The following is a 19504-nucleotide window of genomic DNA, read 5'->3' on the forward strand; positions in this document are numbered from 1 at the left end:
TGCAACTGAAATGTTCACTTTAATTCAGAAATTACTTATTTTATAAGTAGACGAGTGAACACATTATGATAATTAACTCATATTTCAACGAGTCGAATTCTTCTGATTCGTCCTTGACGATAAAAGTAAGAGCTGAAACGATTTGTCCACAATTCAATGGCCAGATCAATTCAGTCAATCAATCAAATAATCAGAAGTCATTTTTCCCAATCAAAATAAAAGGATTTCCTACTTTTTCTCGTCAAATATGGGAAACTGAACATTGAGAAGAAACCTTAAGGTGAAGGTTAGTTTGACCAAAGTTGTGTTGAGATGTCAGAGACAAAATGTAGTATTAGTATTAGATATAACACACACTCCTTCCCTGTTGCTTATAGTATTTTCTGTATTAAATTTGTTCCCATTTTTATAGTATCTATATTCATACTTATCGAATACACCTCAGCAAATTCATTGTATATCTATAAACCTGCTTGGAAATAAAACCAGATTCTGTCAATATGAATAAGAAAAATGTGTGCATCATACTACCTATAGGTGTGTACTACAATAAAATAGATGGGTGGTGTTATAATTTAAAGTTAAGATAAGTAATACAAGTAAACAGTGGAGATATCTGTGTATTGTATGTACTTCTTTATTTATTTACTACTATCTTATCATATCCTATAAGATTATTTTTGAAAATATTCCACGAATTTTCACGACCTATTTAAATGTCCTGAAAATAGTTGAATACATCATTCTCATATTCTTGGTCCTTCAAAACACAATAGCCGATACATTCCTCTCAGCAGTAGGCTTATTTTGAAATGCGGAAGCGGAAGTGTCTCATTTCCTCTCTCAATTTACATGTTGGGGAAAAAGCACCGTGGCTGAAAAAAAAAAAAAAAAAAAGGAAAACTTTGGAGGAAAAATGGAAAAAGTTGGAGACGCGAACTTTGCGCGTGCTGGTCTTGCGGGGAGATAAAGACCCGCAACGGGGGTTTGGACGTGCGGGTTTTTTCCTGCGGGATTTTTCTTACTGACGATGGTGTCGAAGGAGCGAATAACTTGGATTCTCTCTCACTTCCATTGAAAGCAGATTCACTCATGGAGGAAGGAGCCCGTCGGGAGTCATGAGCGCAGGTTTGTGTTCCAGGAGATAAAACCCGCGGCTGGGCTCAGACCCGGAGACACAATACAGTTTATTAAAGTTTAACAAAGTTGATCAAAGTGTGTGTCTGCAGAGGTGAAGTTGTAACGGTTGGTAGCGTCCACTCTGTTCTCCACGCAGCCTCAGTTAATTACAGTTTTCTCCTTTAATAACAGCTTTGCTTAAAGATGCAAAAGAAAGTTTCACGTTTCAGGGATTTTTTACAACAACAACAACAACAACACAAAAAACAATCCACCCTTATTATAACTCAGGATGAATAAAGAGTCAAAAACCAAACGCGTCCCTTTTCCGTTTGTTGTTGCAGCAGCTGGAGGAGGAGGTGAAATCCTTTGTCTGGAAACATCTGTCCTGATGTTCCTGCAGCAAAGTTTACACCTCATTTAAAACTCTGCTTACTTTTTTTGTTAAAAAGTCTCTTCACAATCCGGGTTTGTGTTGTTGTGTGTTTTTTATCCGAGACACGAGTGGTTTTAAAACCTGGTGTTGTCTATCCCACAAAACCGAATTCCCTCAAAAAAACTACTAATTTAATATCTCCACTCATGCTCCTGGGCGTATAAATAGTCTATGACATGTTTTATTAACTTCGCGGGTGTTGTCAGCACGTGGTGATAGATTCGGCTCATTCACAAAAACTGAAACAAACAGTAGGATTTAATAGTGGATTCATTCTTTCTACTCAGCGCCGCCATCCCCGGTGAGTTTTCCTGTACTTTTCAGGATGAGTTAGGATTGTACCACTTCTTAAAGGAGAACATTACTAGTGAAATATCTATCCCGAATTGAACAATACCGTTTACTGATTGTTTAAATACTTAAATGTCTGACCCACCTTACAGGCAAATGTGTTAATAAGCGGAATGAATTCTTAATTCAGTGATTTTTCAAGCGAGTCTGGGGCGAGGCGGCATCTGCAAACGCTGAGCGAAGCATGGATCAGGGGGGCAGAGCGGTTTTCTGGTCGTTGGCCTTTTCGGAAACATCCGCTCGATGACTCCACTTCTCGTGGTGTGGGCCAGCCAAGAGTTTCAGCGGAAAATATGGCCTGCTGTGTTAATTCACAGCTTTTAAGAAGTGTAGAGACTCATTTCAGCTTTATTTACTGTAACTCCACTGAGATACTTACATCTCACTGGGAGATATTCACATTTGAACTATAGTAAATATCAAGTAATTAGTATTTAAACAGGGTTGACAGCCTCTAAATAGTAATTCCAAGGCCCAAATAAACATTTCTAGATTAAAAAATGTCCAGAAACATTGCTGTTAACATGAGGACATAACATAACAGCACCGTTTTGTCTGTCATTGTTTGCTCTCGTTGTTTTTTACAGTTTTTTTTTAGAATGTAAGTAGAAAAATACCAAGCATACCAAGCTCCTCCAAGAACAGGAAGGAAGGCTCCAATTCAATTATTAATCTGAATTCAATAATCCAGTTTCACTTTGTGTTTGGCTGCAACAAGTGAGTCTTAAGCTGCAGAGTTATCGTTTAATGACGATATGATGAATATAAGTAGAGCAGGAAATGTGTGAGGGGCAAGATTTTGAGTGTAACTAAACTACAGTGAAGTCTGATCCGCTCTCGTCTTCTCCTCCGACCCTTAAAACCGACCTTGTGACCCCTGTCTTAACCACGGCATGCAGCTGTCTATGCTTCTATTAGCGGAGGCGTGGGTGATGGGTGTTTTATGTGCCGTATGATTCATGTTACAGGAAGTTTGAGTGAATAATGTTTGACTTTTCCGTGACTCTTCTCCCTCCTCTGTGCGTCCAGGTGTGAAGAAGCCTCCATTAGCTCCCAAACCTAAACTTCCTGCTACCGTCAAACCCTCTCCCCCGCCCATCGCCCCCAAACCGGGGATCCACGCGCAGCCCTGGGTCGTCTCCCAACCTTCCCCTGCCACGCTCAAGAGGGCTAAACCGGCTCTTGCCCCGAAGCCATGTATTCCCAAATCCACCACGGCCTCCTCCCCCCCTGTTTCACCCCCACCACCCAAACCCACCGGACCCCTTATCCTATCTCAGGAGCAGCAGGAAGCTTTAGACAATGGCCTCTCACTTCTCAACTCCAGAAATGGGATTTTATCGGAGTTACTCAAACGGGACTCGGACTACATCATTCCCACCTGCTCCTGTGGGCTCCAGGACTGCTCCCAGTGCCTGCGCCTGGAAAACGGAAGTGTAACCGAGATTGGGAGTGATTTGTTCCACAAAGAGCCGCTGCAGAATGGGATATCTACAGAGGGCTTCACAGGGACGGGGCCGCGGGAGGGGGGAGTAGCTGCAGAGAAGGGTGAAGCTGGAGGGATTAGCAAAAAGCCCAGGGATAAACCTCAAAGACAGAGACACCTGGACAGGGAGCTGGCAAACAAAGAGGCACAGAGGACCGAGGAGCAGAAGGAGAACAATTCAGAGGCTGTAAAACATCAGGAAAGTGCAGAATCTGATGCATCAGGAGCAGATGTACAGACTGAGGAGTTAAACGGTCATTTAACAGACTCCACACCAGCCTGTGATGTTGCAGGCAGCATCATTGTTTTCTCGAGTGTCCCTCTTCATGGGATATCTACAGAATCCTTACAGGTGGAATACAACGAGCCCATCAGCAGGCTACACTCTGAACTGCAGGTCCCTGCTGCCCCCAGTAAGCCTCTCCCTGTCCCCCACCCTCGTAAACCTAAAAAGCCGACGCTGGTGAGGCAGGACGGGGTGGAGGTCGGTGCCCAGGACCCGGCGGCGGAGGAACAGACGCAGTGGAATGAGATGCATGAAGCCGAGGAAAGATTGAGTTGGTCTCATAGTTCAGAGGGTCAGGAGCTCACACAGGACACGATTGAAGACTCTTTACCACACAGAGACTCAGGTATGGGAGACATTGACCCGGACGCCCCCGTCCCTCCTCCTCGACAGACCTCCCTCTCTCCTCGCCTCCATAGAACAGTCCACGCATCGGCCCTTCTCAACAAAAACACCTCGCACTCCTTAGACCTGCTCTCACAACCTAACGCCATGAGCCACGGGAAAGAGGGCAAGGACCACCGGCTGGAGCAGGATGAAGAGGACGGGTACGGCGACTTTGCGCGGTACCCGATCACTCACAGCCTCCCCAAACAGATCAAACTGGGCTGCCACCCTCTTCTGGCCAACGCCAGGAAAGCCCTCTCTGCTGAAGATCAGCCCTTCCCGAGGGCGCCACCAAGAAAACCTCAACGCCACAGCATGCCAGCGTCCCATCCGCCCTGCTTCTGCCCTCCTGCACCTCCACATGCGAACACCCCAATGAGGGAGCTGCCCGCGCCCCCTCAGGAGAAAACAGCCTGGCGCTTCACCCGACCCTGCGTGACCTTCTTCAGCCGGCAGATGCCCACCAGGAGCAGCGTGCCTCCAAAGAGCCGAGCCCCGGGGCTGGGGGGCAAGCAGAGGGCGCAGTCCTTCTCCACAGCTGACCTGGCAACCCGGGCCAACTCTCAAAAAAGAAGCCTCTCCTTCCGGAAGCTGCTGGAGCTCCGGCTGTCGGTCAAGATGCTGCCAAAGCTGCTGGCAAAGTCAGGGCAGTCCCTGGACTGTACCAGCGTGGAGTCCCACCGGGGGGACAGGAGCCTGGAGCGGCCCAACAGCTGCATAGTGGAGTCTGAAAACTGTGGGGAAGATGAAGACGTGGAGTACGAGAACGTCCCTTTGTATGAGGAGATCCCCGAATACATGAACCTGCCGTTTCACGGTGCGAGGCTGGGGTGGCCCAACGACCCCGATGCTGCGGATTCAGACATCTACGAAGTGCAGGATCCTTATCACCGATGCCTAGACCACGAATACGAGAGGTACAGTATTTACCTGAAAGTGTGTTTGGAACTTATGATTATTACAAGTTCAGCTCCTTTTCCACTGGTCAACAAAAACCACTAACCAGCGTTCACTGGAATATTTCTTTCTTTTCTCTTTAACATTGTGTGATAGGATGTTTTTCCACTTGTTTGTTGATTTCTCAGAGAATGATTAATGGATATAAATGGAAAAAACCATAACCCTTTATAGGAGACATTTGAGCTTGTACATTTTGATGCAGATCCAAATAATAATCAGGATTTTGTGACTTTACATGTGGTTTCATAAAGGCGGCTGTTGGGCGGAGGTCTGAGCTCTCTTGAGTGCTCTTATCGTTTCTCTTTAAATCGTCCAATCAACAGATTAAACTACTAATCATTTCAACATTGTCTTTCATCGTCTTTCAAATGCAGCTCAACAGAGACAGGCGTCATTTGTAAAGATGATTTATTATCCCAGAGATCCAATATCTCTGAGTATGACAGAGAAAACTCTTCCTGTTTAGAAAAAAAATACTTTCTTTTGCACAAATTGAAGCGATGGCTGTTTGTGTTTGTGCATGTGGGTAAAAATAACCTGGAAGTTGACGCAGGCCAATGTGCTATCACCCTGTTATCACATGTTGTTTCAGTGTGGGAACATTTGCGTGCTTGCGAGAGGTTGCACATGGTGGCACGAGCGGTTTTGTGCTAGAGCGTGAAAGTCAGCCTTTGAGCCAGTGGCATTGAATTTGAACACAGCATTGATGTGCAGCAGGTCGGCCTGTTTTCCTGTGGGTTATTTTCAGTGGCCAGGGCAGGAAATGTCTGAGAATTGCAGAAAACGCCACACAGCCTCTCTAGAACAGGGAAAATAAACCTCCAGCAACCACCAGCCTCCTCCTCCTCCTCCTCTTCCTCCTCCTCCTCCTCCTCCTCCTCGTCCTGCCCGCCCTCGCTCTCTGTTTAGCCTTTTCTTAACCTCATCACACCAGCTCCCTCCTGGCGTCTCTGTGAGAGAATAGGAGGTGTGAGCTTTGTTCCCGTCAGGACTGAATGATCAAACCGTCTTTTTGTATCACACCAGTGGAAAGGCAGAGTTTACAGGAGGGCTGTCAGTTATAGAGGAGAGAAAAATATTTAAACAATGGTTAATTATTAATGAGATAAAGACAGAAGAGACTTTGTAGGACACAGAAAAAAAACCAGGATGTGACAGTAACATATTTGTTTTCCGGAAGATCAACAGTTAATACAAACACGAATTTATAGTATCTGTTCATATTCTTTCAATATTTTGACTAGTGGAATAAAGAGACAGTTCTCTACCGCAGCTTAAACACTACAGGTGGATATAAACACAGATGAAACCTTTTATTAGTTTCATAAACAACTCATTTCTCTCTTATTTATTTTTTTAATTCATTGTTTTGGGTATATTTTAAAAGAAAATACTGGAAAATGCTTCCTGTATTTCTCCAAAATGAAGGGTAACATCTTCAAATAGCTTGTTTTGTATTGAAAAAAAACTGAAATATGAAATTAAATGAAAACTACTACTCAGACTCCTGCACATTAAAGGGACCGATATTTATGAGATGTGAAATGTGCCGCTTTATTTGGGATTTAGAATTCAAGGGAGGCGACATTCTCGTTTATTTGTTTGTGTGTTGGCAGGATTACTGAAAAACAGCAGGACAGATTACCACAGAACGTGGTTGAAGGATGTGGTGTGGGTCAGGGAGCTCGTTAAGTTTTGGTTTAGATCCCAAAAGACTCTGTATACCTTTTCACCAATTTCTCAGGGAGTAATTCATGGATCTTTATGAGCATATGTAGGGGGCTGATATCTCTGAGTATGTACATGTAAGTTTCCAGGCCTGGTGGAGGAACACTCTCTATTTAGTGACATTCTAGTTTGGTAAATATCAACAAGCAATTAAGTAATTGCCAGACTCTGTGGTTCAATACAGTTTTTTCTGTTAATAAGCGGTAACTCAGCAGGGAGACGAGGGACACTGGCAGTGACTCAGCCATTTGGTCCCATTCAGGCCATTGAGATCTTATTGAGCCACTCTGTACTCGATGACAGGTCCAGACTGGTGTGATGAAGAGCTGTTCCTGTCTCCTCTGTCCAAACTGGGGCACTACAAGTGAAATCAGCCGTTAAACTATTAAAATGCTCCCCGCTTCTTAATTCTCTGTGGCCTGCAGTGTGGCGAGGAGGGTGTTTGTGTGTTAAGGAAGAGGGAGCCAGTGAATCTGTAGTGTTTCCCAGGCATCTTGAGCCTGTTAAGTTTATGTAAGTAGCCTCGGGCTGTAAACAAGTGGCGCTCTGTGCCGGACCCAGTGTGCTGGAATGCTCGACTATAGAGAAAGCGTACGGGAGGAAGAAGAAGTTCAGGAAATAAAAATAAAAAAAGGGAGGAAGAGTAAGTTTGCAATGGGTTTAAGAAACTGTCAAGAGGCATAAAGGAAAAACAGGGAAAGAGGAGAAAGTGCGTAATTGGAGATGAGAGTGAAAGGAAACTGGAGAATTGTGGGAGTCTCACTTTCCCCGGTGTCTAATTTTTATTCTGAGCCATCTCCCTCTTTGTAGAACAACTAAACAACAAGACGAGGGGGAGCAGGGACTGAGTCTCCGTCCTCTGAGCTCTCAGGACATCGTCTTTACAAATAGACAACTTAATTCAACACAAAAGTCACTGAGAGCTGGATCAAAACACCAGCGTCACACACACACACATGTTGCTGCATGTTCGAACCTGGCCACCGACACTGCTTGGGGGCTGCAGCCTGTTGACTTGCTGCCAGAAGCAGCTCACAGCCGATGGGCATATATCCGTTGAGTTTAAACATCAAAACAATTAGGGTTGTTTGATAATGCTGAAGTCAATATCACAATATCACTCAATATTGATAGTTAAATAATGTCCTCACGATTTCAAACACTAGATAACAACAGTGTTTCAACAGTATTTCAAACTAAATCGTTTTTCATTGGGGCTGCAAGCAAGGATTCATATATTTACTGATTTATTTTCTCAATCCATTGATAATTTATTTGGATTTGAATATAAGCAAATTGTGAAAAAGAAGTCGATAAGAAATTCCCAAAGCCTAAGATGCCAAATTTTGTTCAATCATCAAAACCAGCAAGTAAACAACTGGAGCCAGAGATTTTCTACCGATCAAGGATGTTATGTTTTCACCTCTGTCAATCCTCTCAGCTGGTCTCTCCATTGAAATGCTTCCTTTTCTTAAAGATGTTGATTCAGTGTAATCAGTGTTTACCATTGTATAATGTCTCTGATCTGACTCATACACATATTGTGTTAATTCCCCCCCCCCCGTTGCACAAACCTGCACGTGACACATTCAGTGATCTTTATTTATCCAGGGAGGGTTTTTCTGAACACACACACACAAACACACACTCCTCTCCAGCCCCTACTTCTCATTCACACATTATAAACAGTCTTCATTTGTCTCCAGTTGTCGTGCTGAATGTGCGCTCTCTTGTGTGTTGTTGGCGAGCAGCGGCTGGCTGAGTCAGGACGTCCACTCCGAGGAGGACGAGGACGAGATCCACAGTTCAGACGAAGAGGACAACAGCTCCACCTCCAGCAAGGAGCACCTGGACGAGGCCGACAGACAGGTAATCAGCTCCCTCTGCAATGTGAGGGGGACGTCAGTCACTACACAGCCACCTGCTGATGGACTGTAAAGAAATAAACTGATGTGACTGACACTGCACTTCCTTGGGCCCTTAACGATACACATGACAAGGGTGAAACCATTAAGATGAAGAGTGGGGAAAGCCCAGCAAATGGGGACGGGTCGGAACCGAACCTGCAGCCACAGAATGGCGACTCAGGCCTTTTTCCAAACATGATGTCAGCAGAATAAACCGCCAGCGTTTAGAAATCACAAATGGACGACTCGTGTCACAGCCGGGGAACTGAAGTGTCACTGCAGGAGATAGTGGGCACGCCTGCTGCCAAGTGTTGCAGGTCACAGCTTTCAAGAAGTGTGTGTCTGTGTGCGTGCTTGTGTGTGTTTAGCGAGGAGGGAGGGGGGGTGGTGAGCAAACACAGGAGGGTTACAGGTTCAGGAATAGCTCCCTCAATAACTGAAAGAGTTTTTGCTTCGTCCTGTGTGACCTTCTGCATGATACCATCTCTCAAAGCTCCAGGGCGTCAGAAACACAGGCTCCGATAGGACCAGGAGGACGTCTCAGTCAAGTGGGGGCCAAGGCCGCCGGCCAAATTAAGTCATTGAGAGGCCGCCCCATTACCATTCAACAACACACCATCAGAGAGGAGAGGGGCAGAGAGAGAGAGAGAGAGAGAGGGGGGTGAAGGGAAGATTCCTGCTCCACTTTTAGGGCTGAGCTGTTGTTTGTGAGGCTGTGAAATGCTTTTAATCGCTGAAGCAGGATCCAGTGATCATGGTGGTCTGCAGTGAACCTGTGAGTGAACCAGCTTTTTGTGAGGTTAGTCGCTGCTTTGCGTTAGTTTGTATGTGATTGTGTGTTTCTGCTCCTTCAGCAGGAGGACGAGATGAAGAGGAAGAAGGTGGTGCACATCGCCCAGGAGATCATGAGCTCGGAGAAAGTGTGAGTGGTTTGTTAATGAAGCAGGAGCTCGCAACAACAACAAGTAGAATCTGTGATGATAATAGAAAAAGCTAAATCTTCTACATCTTCTAATCTTCTTCAGCATCTTCTACGTTTGTGCTTCCTCTTTTGCATCCTGAGATGTTTGGATTCTCTTTGTTACAACACTCCCACTCGCTCGCTGTTGATCCTCCAGATATTCTCCTGCTGGCAGCTGACTCAGACATTATCATTGTCACATACAGCCCCTCCGGAGAATATCAGGAGTTCTGTGCACGTCTGAAATCAGCTTTACTCATGTATTTCTGCTCTCTCTTCAGATTCGTGGACGTCCTGAAGCTTCTACACATCGTAAGTGTTTTAAAAATGTTTTCATTAGTGCTGTTTCTGCAGCTCCGAACAAAAGAGAGCCAAACATAACAGGTCGGACTGCACGTTTGGTTCCCCACAAACCAACACTGTGATTGTTTTGAATCGTGATCTGAACCTTTTTCCTCGAGGATGGACGGGAGTTAATGAGCTCCTGGCCGTCTGAAGTGTCTGTACAGTTGAATAATGCAGTTATTCCACGGCTGAGGCTTTTAAAGTTGCTGTGCTGCAGTGTTTTGGTCTCCCCCGGGGGGGGGGGGGGCGGCAGTGGGCAGGTGGAGCTGCAGAAAAGAGGAGGTGGTGCTTTGATCAGTCCTCGTCAGGAGGAGCGCTGTCAGGAATAAGAGAGTTGAGAAACCGAAGCCGAGTTCTGGTTTGGCTCTGTCGAGGTTTAGCTGTGTAGTGGAAGTTTAGAAGCCAAGTTTTTCGAGACCTTTTCAGATTAAAATACCCAAGAGGACGCGAACAATTACTCTCAGTTCTTTGTTGGAGGGTTTTCCTGCTTCTTAATAACTTCTAGCTGAGACTTAACTCAATCAATTAATGTTGTGATTATTTTATTTACTTTTGTCTATAATACATCAGGATATCAACCTACTGGACAGGACTACTGTCACATTTTAAGAAGCTGCAACCAGTTTATTTTGTAGGTTTAACATTTGACCCAAAAGGCTGCACGTTTGTTTATGTGCATGTGTCGAGGACGGACTCTGTTCAAGGTCTGACCTGAGGGGGGGGATCTCAGCTGAGAGGGTTCAGTCCTCCCTGAGGGGGTCGGGGGTCGAGGGTCCACCTGTCTGACCGCCTCAGACGGGACGTTAGTGAATCCACCGCAGGATTAGTAGAAAACTGTGTTCTGTGGAGGACGGGGGGGGAGGGACCGGGGGGGGGGGGGGGGGGGGGCGAGGCGCAGAGCTCTGTCCAAGAAAAGAGGTCAGATCACATTCTTCTGTGTCCGCTGACGGCCCGGCCGAGCAGCAGCTGCTTCCTCAGGCCACAGAGACGACATCCAGACACACACATGCCTCAGATGATCCCCCGTTTGTGTGTGCACAGTATGTGTTATATATATATATATATATATGTGTGTGTGTGTGCAGGTGGGTGCGTGGGCTGGCAAATATGTGTTTGGTGTGGTGCGTTTGAGATGTTATTGTTTCATTTGAAGTTGCTGCTCTTGCCCAACTTTCATGTGGGCACTTCTACTACCACACTCAAATATGTGTTTCATTTATATTTGTCCTTGTTCATCGTTGAGTTTCTTGTGTTGTTTGAGGACGGTTGTGTATTTTTTTTCCCCCCCAGCTGTGAAAATGAGTTTGTGGGAAATTGCACAAGCTGCAGGAAGAAGATAATTGCTGATTAGATTGTCTTGTTTATTTATTAACTCGAGTATCACTCCATGTTACTCCTGTTCTGGGTTCTTTCTTGGCCCACGTTTTATTTTCAGAAGCTTCTGCATAATCCTGGTGACAAATAAATATAACACATTGAAAAACATAAACTCATTTGCAGATGTAATAAAGATAAACAGGGTTTGTTGGAAAAATCAATAAACATTATATGACCTGGATATGGATCTGACACTCAGTGAGACCTGCCACTCGTCATGTGTCTTTTACTGCTGAATGGTCCCTGCTCGTTAGTCAATGTCACGACATAGTGTGCGTGTGTGGTTGTGTGTGTGGTTGTGTGTGTTTGTGTGCGCGTGTTTTATGTACGTGAGTGGATGTTAACCAGGACACTGCAGGATCCTGCGTGGCCTCCCTGCTTCCTTCCAGGTGGATGTATGTGTTGGCACGCCGGACAAAGTCAAGAGTGCTGACTCAGCCGTGTGTGTGTGTGTGTGTGTGTGTGTGTGTGTGTGTGTGTGTGTGTGTGTGTGTGTGTGTGTGTGTGTGTGTGTGTGTGTGTGTGTGTGTGTGTGTGTGTGTGTGTGTGTGTGTGTGTGTGTGTGTGTGTGTGTGTGTGATGAAGTACGTGCAGAGTTTAGTTGGGGAGGAGGGGTCAGTTAATGAGGTGTTAACCAGGTGTTCCTGCTAAAGCTGCCATACAGTATGTTGTCATGTGTCACCCCGCCCTGTACAGTCCTGTGTGTTTGTGTGTCTGTGTGTGTAACTGACCAGCTGTGTGTGTGTGTGTGTATCTTCAGGACTTTCGGGATGCTGTGGCCAAGGCGACGCGGCAGAACGGGAAGCCGGTGGTGGACGAGCGGATCCTCAACCAGATCCTGTACTACCTTCCACAACTGTACCAGCTCAACAGAGACCTGCAGAGGGAGCTGGAGGAGAGGGTGGCACACTGGTACACACAGACACACACACACACACACACACACACATTTTTATTTTAAAGTTTGGCTTCCACATTCATTTCCAACAACTTTATTGCTGAAATGTGGGACGAAGTTGAGAATGAGGTCGTTACAGGAGGCAGTTCACACACAGTCATCATGTCATAAACAAACTTGTAACATCATCGTGTTATTTAAACCACGTCTAATGCAGAAAAATAAACATAAATGCTGAAGTTATTATCCAGAATGATTCAAAGTTGGACAATAAACAATGCCTTTTCATTTTCCATTCCATAATTAGTGGTAAAAACACAAACACATTTTCCCAGACTTTTGCAATTAAATTAGTCATAACTTCAAAATAAAGTTGTTAGGTTGTAAAAATTATAGATTTCTTTCTCTGTATTGGTTTCACTTTTTTTCAGTATCACCCTTACATTCAGATTTATGGCATATTACAAAAAAGGTTAGGTTGAGATATCCTGACCTTCATCATCTGGGTTATTTTTCTAAAGTTACGAGAGCTTCTCCTCCAGAGCCTCAGACGACAATATATACAAATCCCACGGGGGGGGAACTGTAAAGCTCCATATTTGGCCTGACGTCCTCTATAAGACGAGCAGATTCATGGAATGCAAAGACCGTTGAACTTAAAACAACCCAGACATTTTAAATATACACTCAAGGAATTATTCAATCTTGCAGTGGTGTGTAGGGACTGAAAGATATAACTTGTTTTATAGTTTGTTGTGTTAAAGTCCCTTGTGATGCATTGTGCCTTTTGAAATAAACCTGACGATGTGATAACTTGAGCTGTTCCACTGACCTGTTCTCCTCCCACGGTCACAGGAGCGATCACCAGCGCCTGTCGGACATCTTTGTCCAGAAGGGTCCGTACCTGAAGATGTACTCCACCTACATCCGTCAGTTCGACAACAACGTGGCGCTGCTGGACGAGCAGTGCAGGAAGAACCCGGCGTTCGCCGCCGTCGTCCGAGAGTTCGAGGTAGAGACACGATTTATTTTTTAGGTTTACACTTTGTATAGATGGATTTCTTATCTTCACATTTTATTTCCCTATCTTATTCTAAAATGATAAAATGTCAGCATGTAAACAACATCTGTTTGTTTATCTAAATCTACATTTATTGAGTCAGATTGAATGTTTGTCGTTCTCTGCCAAACGTCTAATCGCTTAATGGACCAATCACTTCAGCACAGCTTCCAACCAGGAGATTGTTTATGTTACATAATGTGTTAAATTAAGTTTCAGAGGATTTTAAACCTCCACCTTCACAACAGACGTTAAAAGATCCTGTGGTGAAATCTTCTTCAGTCGCCTCCATCAAGTCCCAGTGCTTGTTTTAAAACTTCAGCCAACGTCTGTGTGTGTGTTTGTGTGGGATTTTAAATCAGTGTGTGAAAACAACTGTGTGTGTTGTGTGTTTTATCTCAGACGAGTCCGAGATGTGCCAGCCTGGCTCTGAAACACTACCTGCTGAAACCAGTGCAGAGGATCCCTCAGTACCAGTTGCTGCTCACTGGTACGTTAACACTGGAGCTCACGCTTTGCTTCTCCTGCTCCTCAAATCTCTGAAGGTCGAGGGTTTATTGGATCATGACCTTTTATTGGCAGCATGTGACTAAAACTTGGACCAAGGTCGGAGGCTCTTTCTGTTTTGCTTTCACTCCGGTTCTGATGCTGTACTGACACCTGGTGGCGAGTCGCATTAACAGATGCATGTTTCATACCATGGACAGAACTGGTTTCCATCATTAATAGTTAGAAGGAAACAGACTTGTGTATCGCTTCTTGTATTTTTTTTGTTGCTTTCCGGAAATATGTCTTTTAAAAAGTCTTCTCTGTTTTCCAGATTATCTGAAGAACCTCCCGGAGGACTCGGAGGATTATAAAGACACACAAGGTCAGAATCAAGATAAAACTCTTTACCTTGTTTGATCCGGTCTTTTCACAGGAAATTAAAAAAGCCTTAAAAAGAGAGAAGAAGAAAAAGAAGTGGAAGCTTCAGTTTTCATCTCCACAAATATAATGTTTGAAGGACGAGGACGTTCATTTCACTCCCAACTTAAATCTTTTATTTCTGCCGTCCACACAGCTGCCCTCAGCATCGTGAAGGAAGTGGCCAACCACGCTAATGACATCATGAAACAAGGGGTGAGACGGATCCCATGTGACGCATTGACGTCTTACAGCGATGCTCGAATTCAGTCTCATGTTTGTGTTGTGTTGTGTTGTTTTTCAGGATAACTTCCAGAAGCTGATGCAGATCCAGTACAGTCTCAACGGTCACCATGAGATCGTCCAGCCAGGCAGGGTGAGGCACAAGGAATCGCACCGACATCCACGAGTTTGTCACCGTGTCAAAAGACTCACAAATACCAGCGTTACTCATTTTTAAATTAATTTCCTTTTCTCTTGGTTGAACAAATACAGAAATGCAGAAACCACATATTCAAGATTTAGAAATATATGTAGAAACACACATTTGGCACAAGTACTGAGACAAAATAAAGAAATCCAGTAGATGCAGCTAACTGAAATGAAACATGTGTGTCTTTGCAGGTGTTCCTGAAGGAGGGAACTCTCATGAAACTCTCCAGGAAAGTCATGCAGCCGCGGATGTTCTTTCTGGTGAGTAAATAAGTCGCCTGGAAAATGATCTGTGACCTCATGCTGCTTTTTCACTTTTTTGTATTTCCTTTTAATCCATGTGGGTGTGTTTGTGTTTCTTTGTTTGTTTCAGTTTAATGACGCACTCATGTACACCACTCCGGTCCAGTCTGCCCAGTATAAACTCAACAGTGTCCTCTCTCTGGCTGGGATGAAGGTTAGTCACTCACATTATTTATTTAATCATTGATTGTTTTTTTAATTGATTTTCTGTCAGTCATAATGTTTTCCTTCATGTGCACAGATTTTTACTATTTTTATCTTATTCAATAATATTGTATCCAAATCCTTTTGTTAATTTATTTCCTATATGAAATGCCATATTTATTATTTTATATTAAATAGCTTCTGCTCATCTGTTGTTTTCCTGCTGCCGTTTTTTAATTCTCAGTCTTATAAATCCTCCAGTGTGTATCTGGAGTTAAAAGCTGATATGCATTATTAATGCTTTGTGCCTGAGTTTACTGCAACAACCCGTCAACACATTACAAACCTTTTCTCTTGTGTTTCACTGACTTGTGTTAATTTAACCTTCTGTGTTTTCCAGGTGAGCAAGCCGAGCCAGGAGGCCTATCAGAACGAGCTGAACATTGAAAGCGTTGAGCGCTCTTTCATCCTGTCTGCCGGGTCAGCACCTGATGATTATGTTTTTATATCTTACATTTTTCAGCTTTGAACATTTGTAACTGCTTGTGTTTGGCGCAGCTTCTGATGTATTTTGTGTCTTTGCAGCTCGGCCACAGAGAGAGACGAGTGGCTGGAGGCCATCGCCAAGGCCATCGACGACTACACAAAGAAGAAAATAACGTTCACATCGAGTCGCAGTCAGGAGGAGGTAACACAAAGATCATTGCAGGAGTTCGTTAAGCCTTTTGAGAAGTTGTTTTTAACCTGACCCTCTGTCTCTAGTATCAGGCTGAGGGGGTTCTTGACAGCGGGGCCCCGTTAGGCTCCAAGGCTCCGATCTGGATCCCGGACCTGAGGGCCACCATGTGCATGATGTGTACCTGTGAGTTCACCCTCACCTGGAGGAGGCATCACTGTCGCGCCTGTGGAAAGGTCAGAACCACTGACACCCCCCCACTGCTCTGACACAACATCATTCACTCGACCTTTCTCTCACTGCAGTTGTGTGTGTGTGTGTGTCTGTGTGTGTGACAGGTTGTGTGTCAGGCGTGCTCTGCTAATAAGTACTACCTGGAGTACTTGAAGAACCAGCCGGCACGAGTGTGTGATCACTGCTTCGCTAAGCTACAGGAGAATAGTGAGTAAACAACTTCTCCTACAGATCGTTGAGCCCTTACTTCATTTTGAAATTTGAACATAATACAGATTATTTACTTGTGATAAAACCATATTGACTTTTTCTATTTGCTGAATCTGTCCAGGTGACCGTTGTGCCTCAACGTCCGTGTCTCCCATCAAATCTGGAGCTTTTTCCTTCACTAGAAAACAGAAAAAGATTCCAGCTGCACTAAAAGAGGTGAGGAATTAAAAATGCATGAGCTACATTCCCTGAAAACTGTATTTTGTTTTTCGCGGTGTAGAAATGTATTTCTCCCACGTGGGTTTTTCCAGGTTTCTGCGAACACGGAGAACTCGTCCATGAGCGGCTACTTGAACCGGTCGAAAGGCAACAAGAAGCAGTGGAAGAGGCTTTGGTTCGTCATTAAGAACAAAGTCCTGTACACCTACGCTGCCAGTGAGGTACTCAAACTGTTTATGTGGCTTCCTCTGTAAACCCAGTGTGTGTTTTTTTTTTTTCTGCCTGTTTGTTTGAGCGTGTGTGTTTCTCCCTGAAGGATGTAGCGGCGCTGGAGAGTCAGCCTCTGCTGGGCTTCTTCCTGCGGGAGGAGAAGAACGGGCCGGCTCAGAAGCTGCAGTTCAAACTGTATCACAAGAACACGCTGTTTAACATCTTCAAGGCCGACGACATCCCCACTGCACAGAGGTAACCGACTCAAAATGACAGACAAAGCTTTAGAGATGTAAAGAGTTCAATCCAGGTTGATTAGGCAAAACCTGTGGACACCAGGATAACAGCTAATTCAGTTTAGTCGTGTCACAAATCCAACATTAGGACAGCTCCTCTCACATTGGTTTAATAAAGAAAGAAACTAAAATAAAGGAGCTGGAGGTGTGAATATATATATATATAATATCTGGGCTTAAAAATAGAGGCGACTGATTTGCTCCCAATCCCTGGAGCAGTTTCCTCTTCATACCAGAACCCCTCAGACGTTTAATCATTGATTAAACCCATTTATTCTGTTTTAGTTATATATATTCTTTTTTTTTCATATTTTATAAGGTTGAAACGTGAGATAAAGTTGAAGATGTGTGCATCATGTTCAGGTTACTATGTTTTTTTTCTTCTAGTAGGAGTTCATTTTCTGTTTTTCTTTCTGTCCTCAGATGGATCGAGGCCTTCCAGAAGGCGATGATACTCGAGCAGTAATCTCATTTTTGTTTTAGCAGTGAAGTCACATCTCAGCTACGGAGCTAGTTGATCGTTAACTTTCGACCCCCCCCCCCCCCCCCCCCCCGATCGATGTCGTGTCAGGGGTCACCAGCTCAGGAAGGACTCCGGACGGACTGTTTAGATTAAACAGAGACACACACACACACACACAGACTGTGTGGAGATCTGCCTGCTTCCCCCTCAAAGAGCTGGATTCTGTTTCTCTAAACATCTCTTTCTACCGACAGCAGCTGCTGTGGCTCAGCGCCGCCGGCTGAGGTCGGAGTTAATCGTGAGTTACAGCCGCGGGTCAGAGGTCAAGTGCAGAAGCATGTGTGTGGAAGTGACACCAAACAGTTGTCGGGGCCGTTTAAAGCCTCTCGGAAGTCTGAAGTCTCGGGAGGATTTTTAAAATGCAAATGGATGAAGGAATCATTTTAGTGTGGAACTAAATATATGAAATGTTGGCTTCATTCAAGCACGTTGTTAAAAAAAACCCGGGTTCTGTTTTTTAAGCAAAATCTTGCCGACAAACTCTTCAAAATAAGATGTTTGATCTGAATCACGGACGTAAAGTATCTGATTTCATGTAAAAGATTTTACTGTGAAATTCAGGCTTGAAGTTGAATTTCTTCTCTTTAGTTGAATCTCTCTGGTTCAGAGATTTTACTCTTTTATTTTTAGTTTAAAAACAATCATTCAAATCATGGGATTTAAAAAAAAACATCCTGGACAAAACTGGAAAAATCATGAATAATGTAGATATTTTTCATACAGTTGAAATGTATTTTTGTTTGTTTCGCCACATTAAAACAGTTTAATGGGTAAAACTGTTTATATGGAAATAGAGGAGCAACATTGACCTTTTTTATATTGAAGCCGAGAGCTAATATTTATAAAACAGGAAGATTTATTGTTGGTAAAGCACAGGCTGCCGCTTATTTTGGGAGTCAGGGTTTAATATGAAATATGTTTCAATCATTTCAATTCATTTTATTTTTTTAGATTGAAAAGAGAAGTGCTGAGAGTGGGCCTTTTTTATACTGTGGAAACTGTGCATGAAATATATTTCTAAGGAAATGCTCAAAAGAACGAAAACATTCAGAATTTGTAATACTTGTGTTCACAGATTTTGTGCCTTTTTATATCTCGTGTTGTGAGATAAATTGCAATTACACAGGAGCTCTGTTTGAAATTGTAGGATTACAGGTATAAATGTAAGCATCTGTTTCACGTGTTTACTCACTTTGTAGCCAGGGTACAGGTTGCACTGCATCATGGGAAGTTAGTTGATGCCACAGTTAAATAGGTTTATTTAACTGTGGAAACAACTAGTTTGTGATGATGGACCAGTTTAACCTGGTAACTGAAAAAGTAAAACTACAAATCTCTAGTACCTTCTCTACAAATTGAGTTTTTTTTAAGAAAGTCATTTCTTGATGCTCGTGTTCAGACTTCGTGGCTTGTACCTCCTGTTTTTTAAATAAACTACATTAATATAGGTGCTAAACAAAGGTTGAAATGTAGGACTCCTGCTCATGTAACCACTCACTTTGTAGCCTGGGTACTTGAGGTTTGAATTCATTAACAGAAAGTAATGTTTCAGGTTTTCATTGATTCAGTTTCCAGGTTGCACTTTGTGGGCAAATTAGTTGATTCCACAGTTAAATAAACTCACTTCCTTCTTTTTTTTATTGAAGAAATAAAAATGGTTAATTCTGTCGTTAGAGCTTGTTGGTTGATGTCGGTCGTTTATTCCATTTGTGCCTTTTTTCTGATTTGGATGAGTGAAAATCTAAATCATGTGCTTCTCCATGATTGTACAGTGACATGTGTAAACATCCACTCTGGCTGAGTTAGAGTTTCCTATAAACAATGTTTCTAAAACTGTCAGGCAACAGTTTTTAATAAATACAAAAAAAGAATAAATATATATATAAATACATCCTGTCTTTGTTGTTTTCATTTCTTGTTTTGTTATAAAAAAAAAAAGACAGCGAGCTGAGGCTCAGAATCACAAAACTGCCGTCACCACTTAATTACAGGGTGCAGACAGATGTGTGGGAGGCAGGAGGTTGGAGGCATCTGTGTGTGTCGGGTCCGG

The 19504-nt window shown here is 43.7% G+C and overlaps 1 protein-coding gene across 1 annotated transcript; it reads left to right on the forward strand.

The window, feature by feature from the left end:
* The first annotated feature begins 884 nt into the window (after positions 1-884).
* fgd6 (FYVE, RhoGEF and PH domain containing 6) lies at positions 885-19343 on the forward strand. Its single transcript, XM_053414952.1, has 21 exons — positions 885-1128; positions 2936-4982; positions 8505-8622; positions 9515-9582; positions 9903-9933; positions 12104-12255; positions 13097-13253; positions 13704-13791; positions 14122-14172; positions 14365-14423; positions 14512-14583; positions 14832-14900; positions 15013-15096; positions 15487-15566; positions 15672-15774; positions 15849-15998; positions 16101-16203; positions 16328-16422; positions 16518-16646; positions 16742-16890; positions 17355-19343. The coding sequence occupies exons 1-21, from the start codon at positions 1119-1121 to the stop codon at positions 17395-17397; spliced, it is 3858 nt and encodes a 1285-aa protein (XP_053270927.1). The 5' UTR covers positions 885-1118; the 3' UTR covers positions 17398-19343.
* Positions 19344-19504: the final 161 nt, after the last annotated feature.

The sequence above is a fragment of the Pleuronectes platessa genome, chromosome 22 (assembly GCF_947347685.1).
Source record: "Pleuronectes platessa chromosome 22, fPlePla1.1, whole genome shotgun sequence".
Taxonomy (NCBI): domain Eukaryota; kingdom Metazoa; phylum Chordata; class Actinopteri; order Pleuronectiformes; family Pleuronectidae; genus Pleuronectes; species Pleuronectes platessa.

Bases quoted from the DNA above. Each gene is read 5' to 3' on its own strand.
- fgd6 (XM_053414952.1), top strand. The intron at 13,792-14,121 runs GTACGTTAACAC...TCTGTTTTCCAG, and splicing joins GTACCAGTTGCTGCTCACTG to ATTATCTGAAGAACCTCCCG. The intron at 16,891-17,354 runs GTAACCGACTCA...TTCTGTCCTCAG, and splicing joins GACATCCCCACTGCACAGAG to ATGGATCGAGGCCTTCCAGA.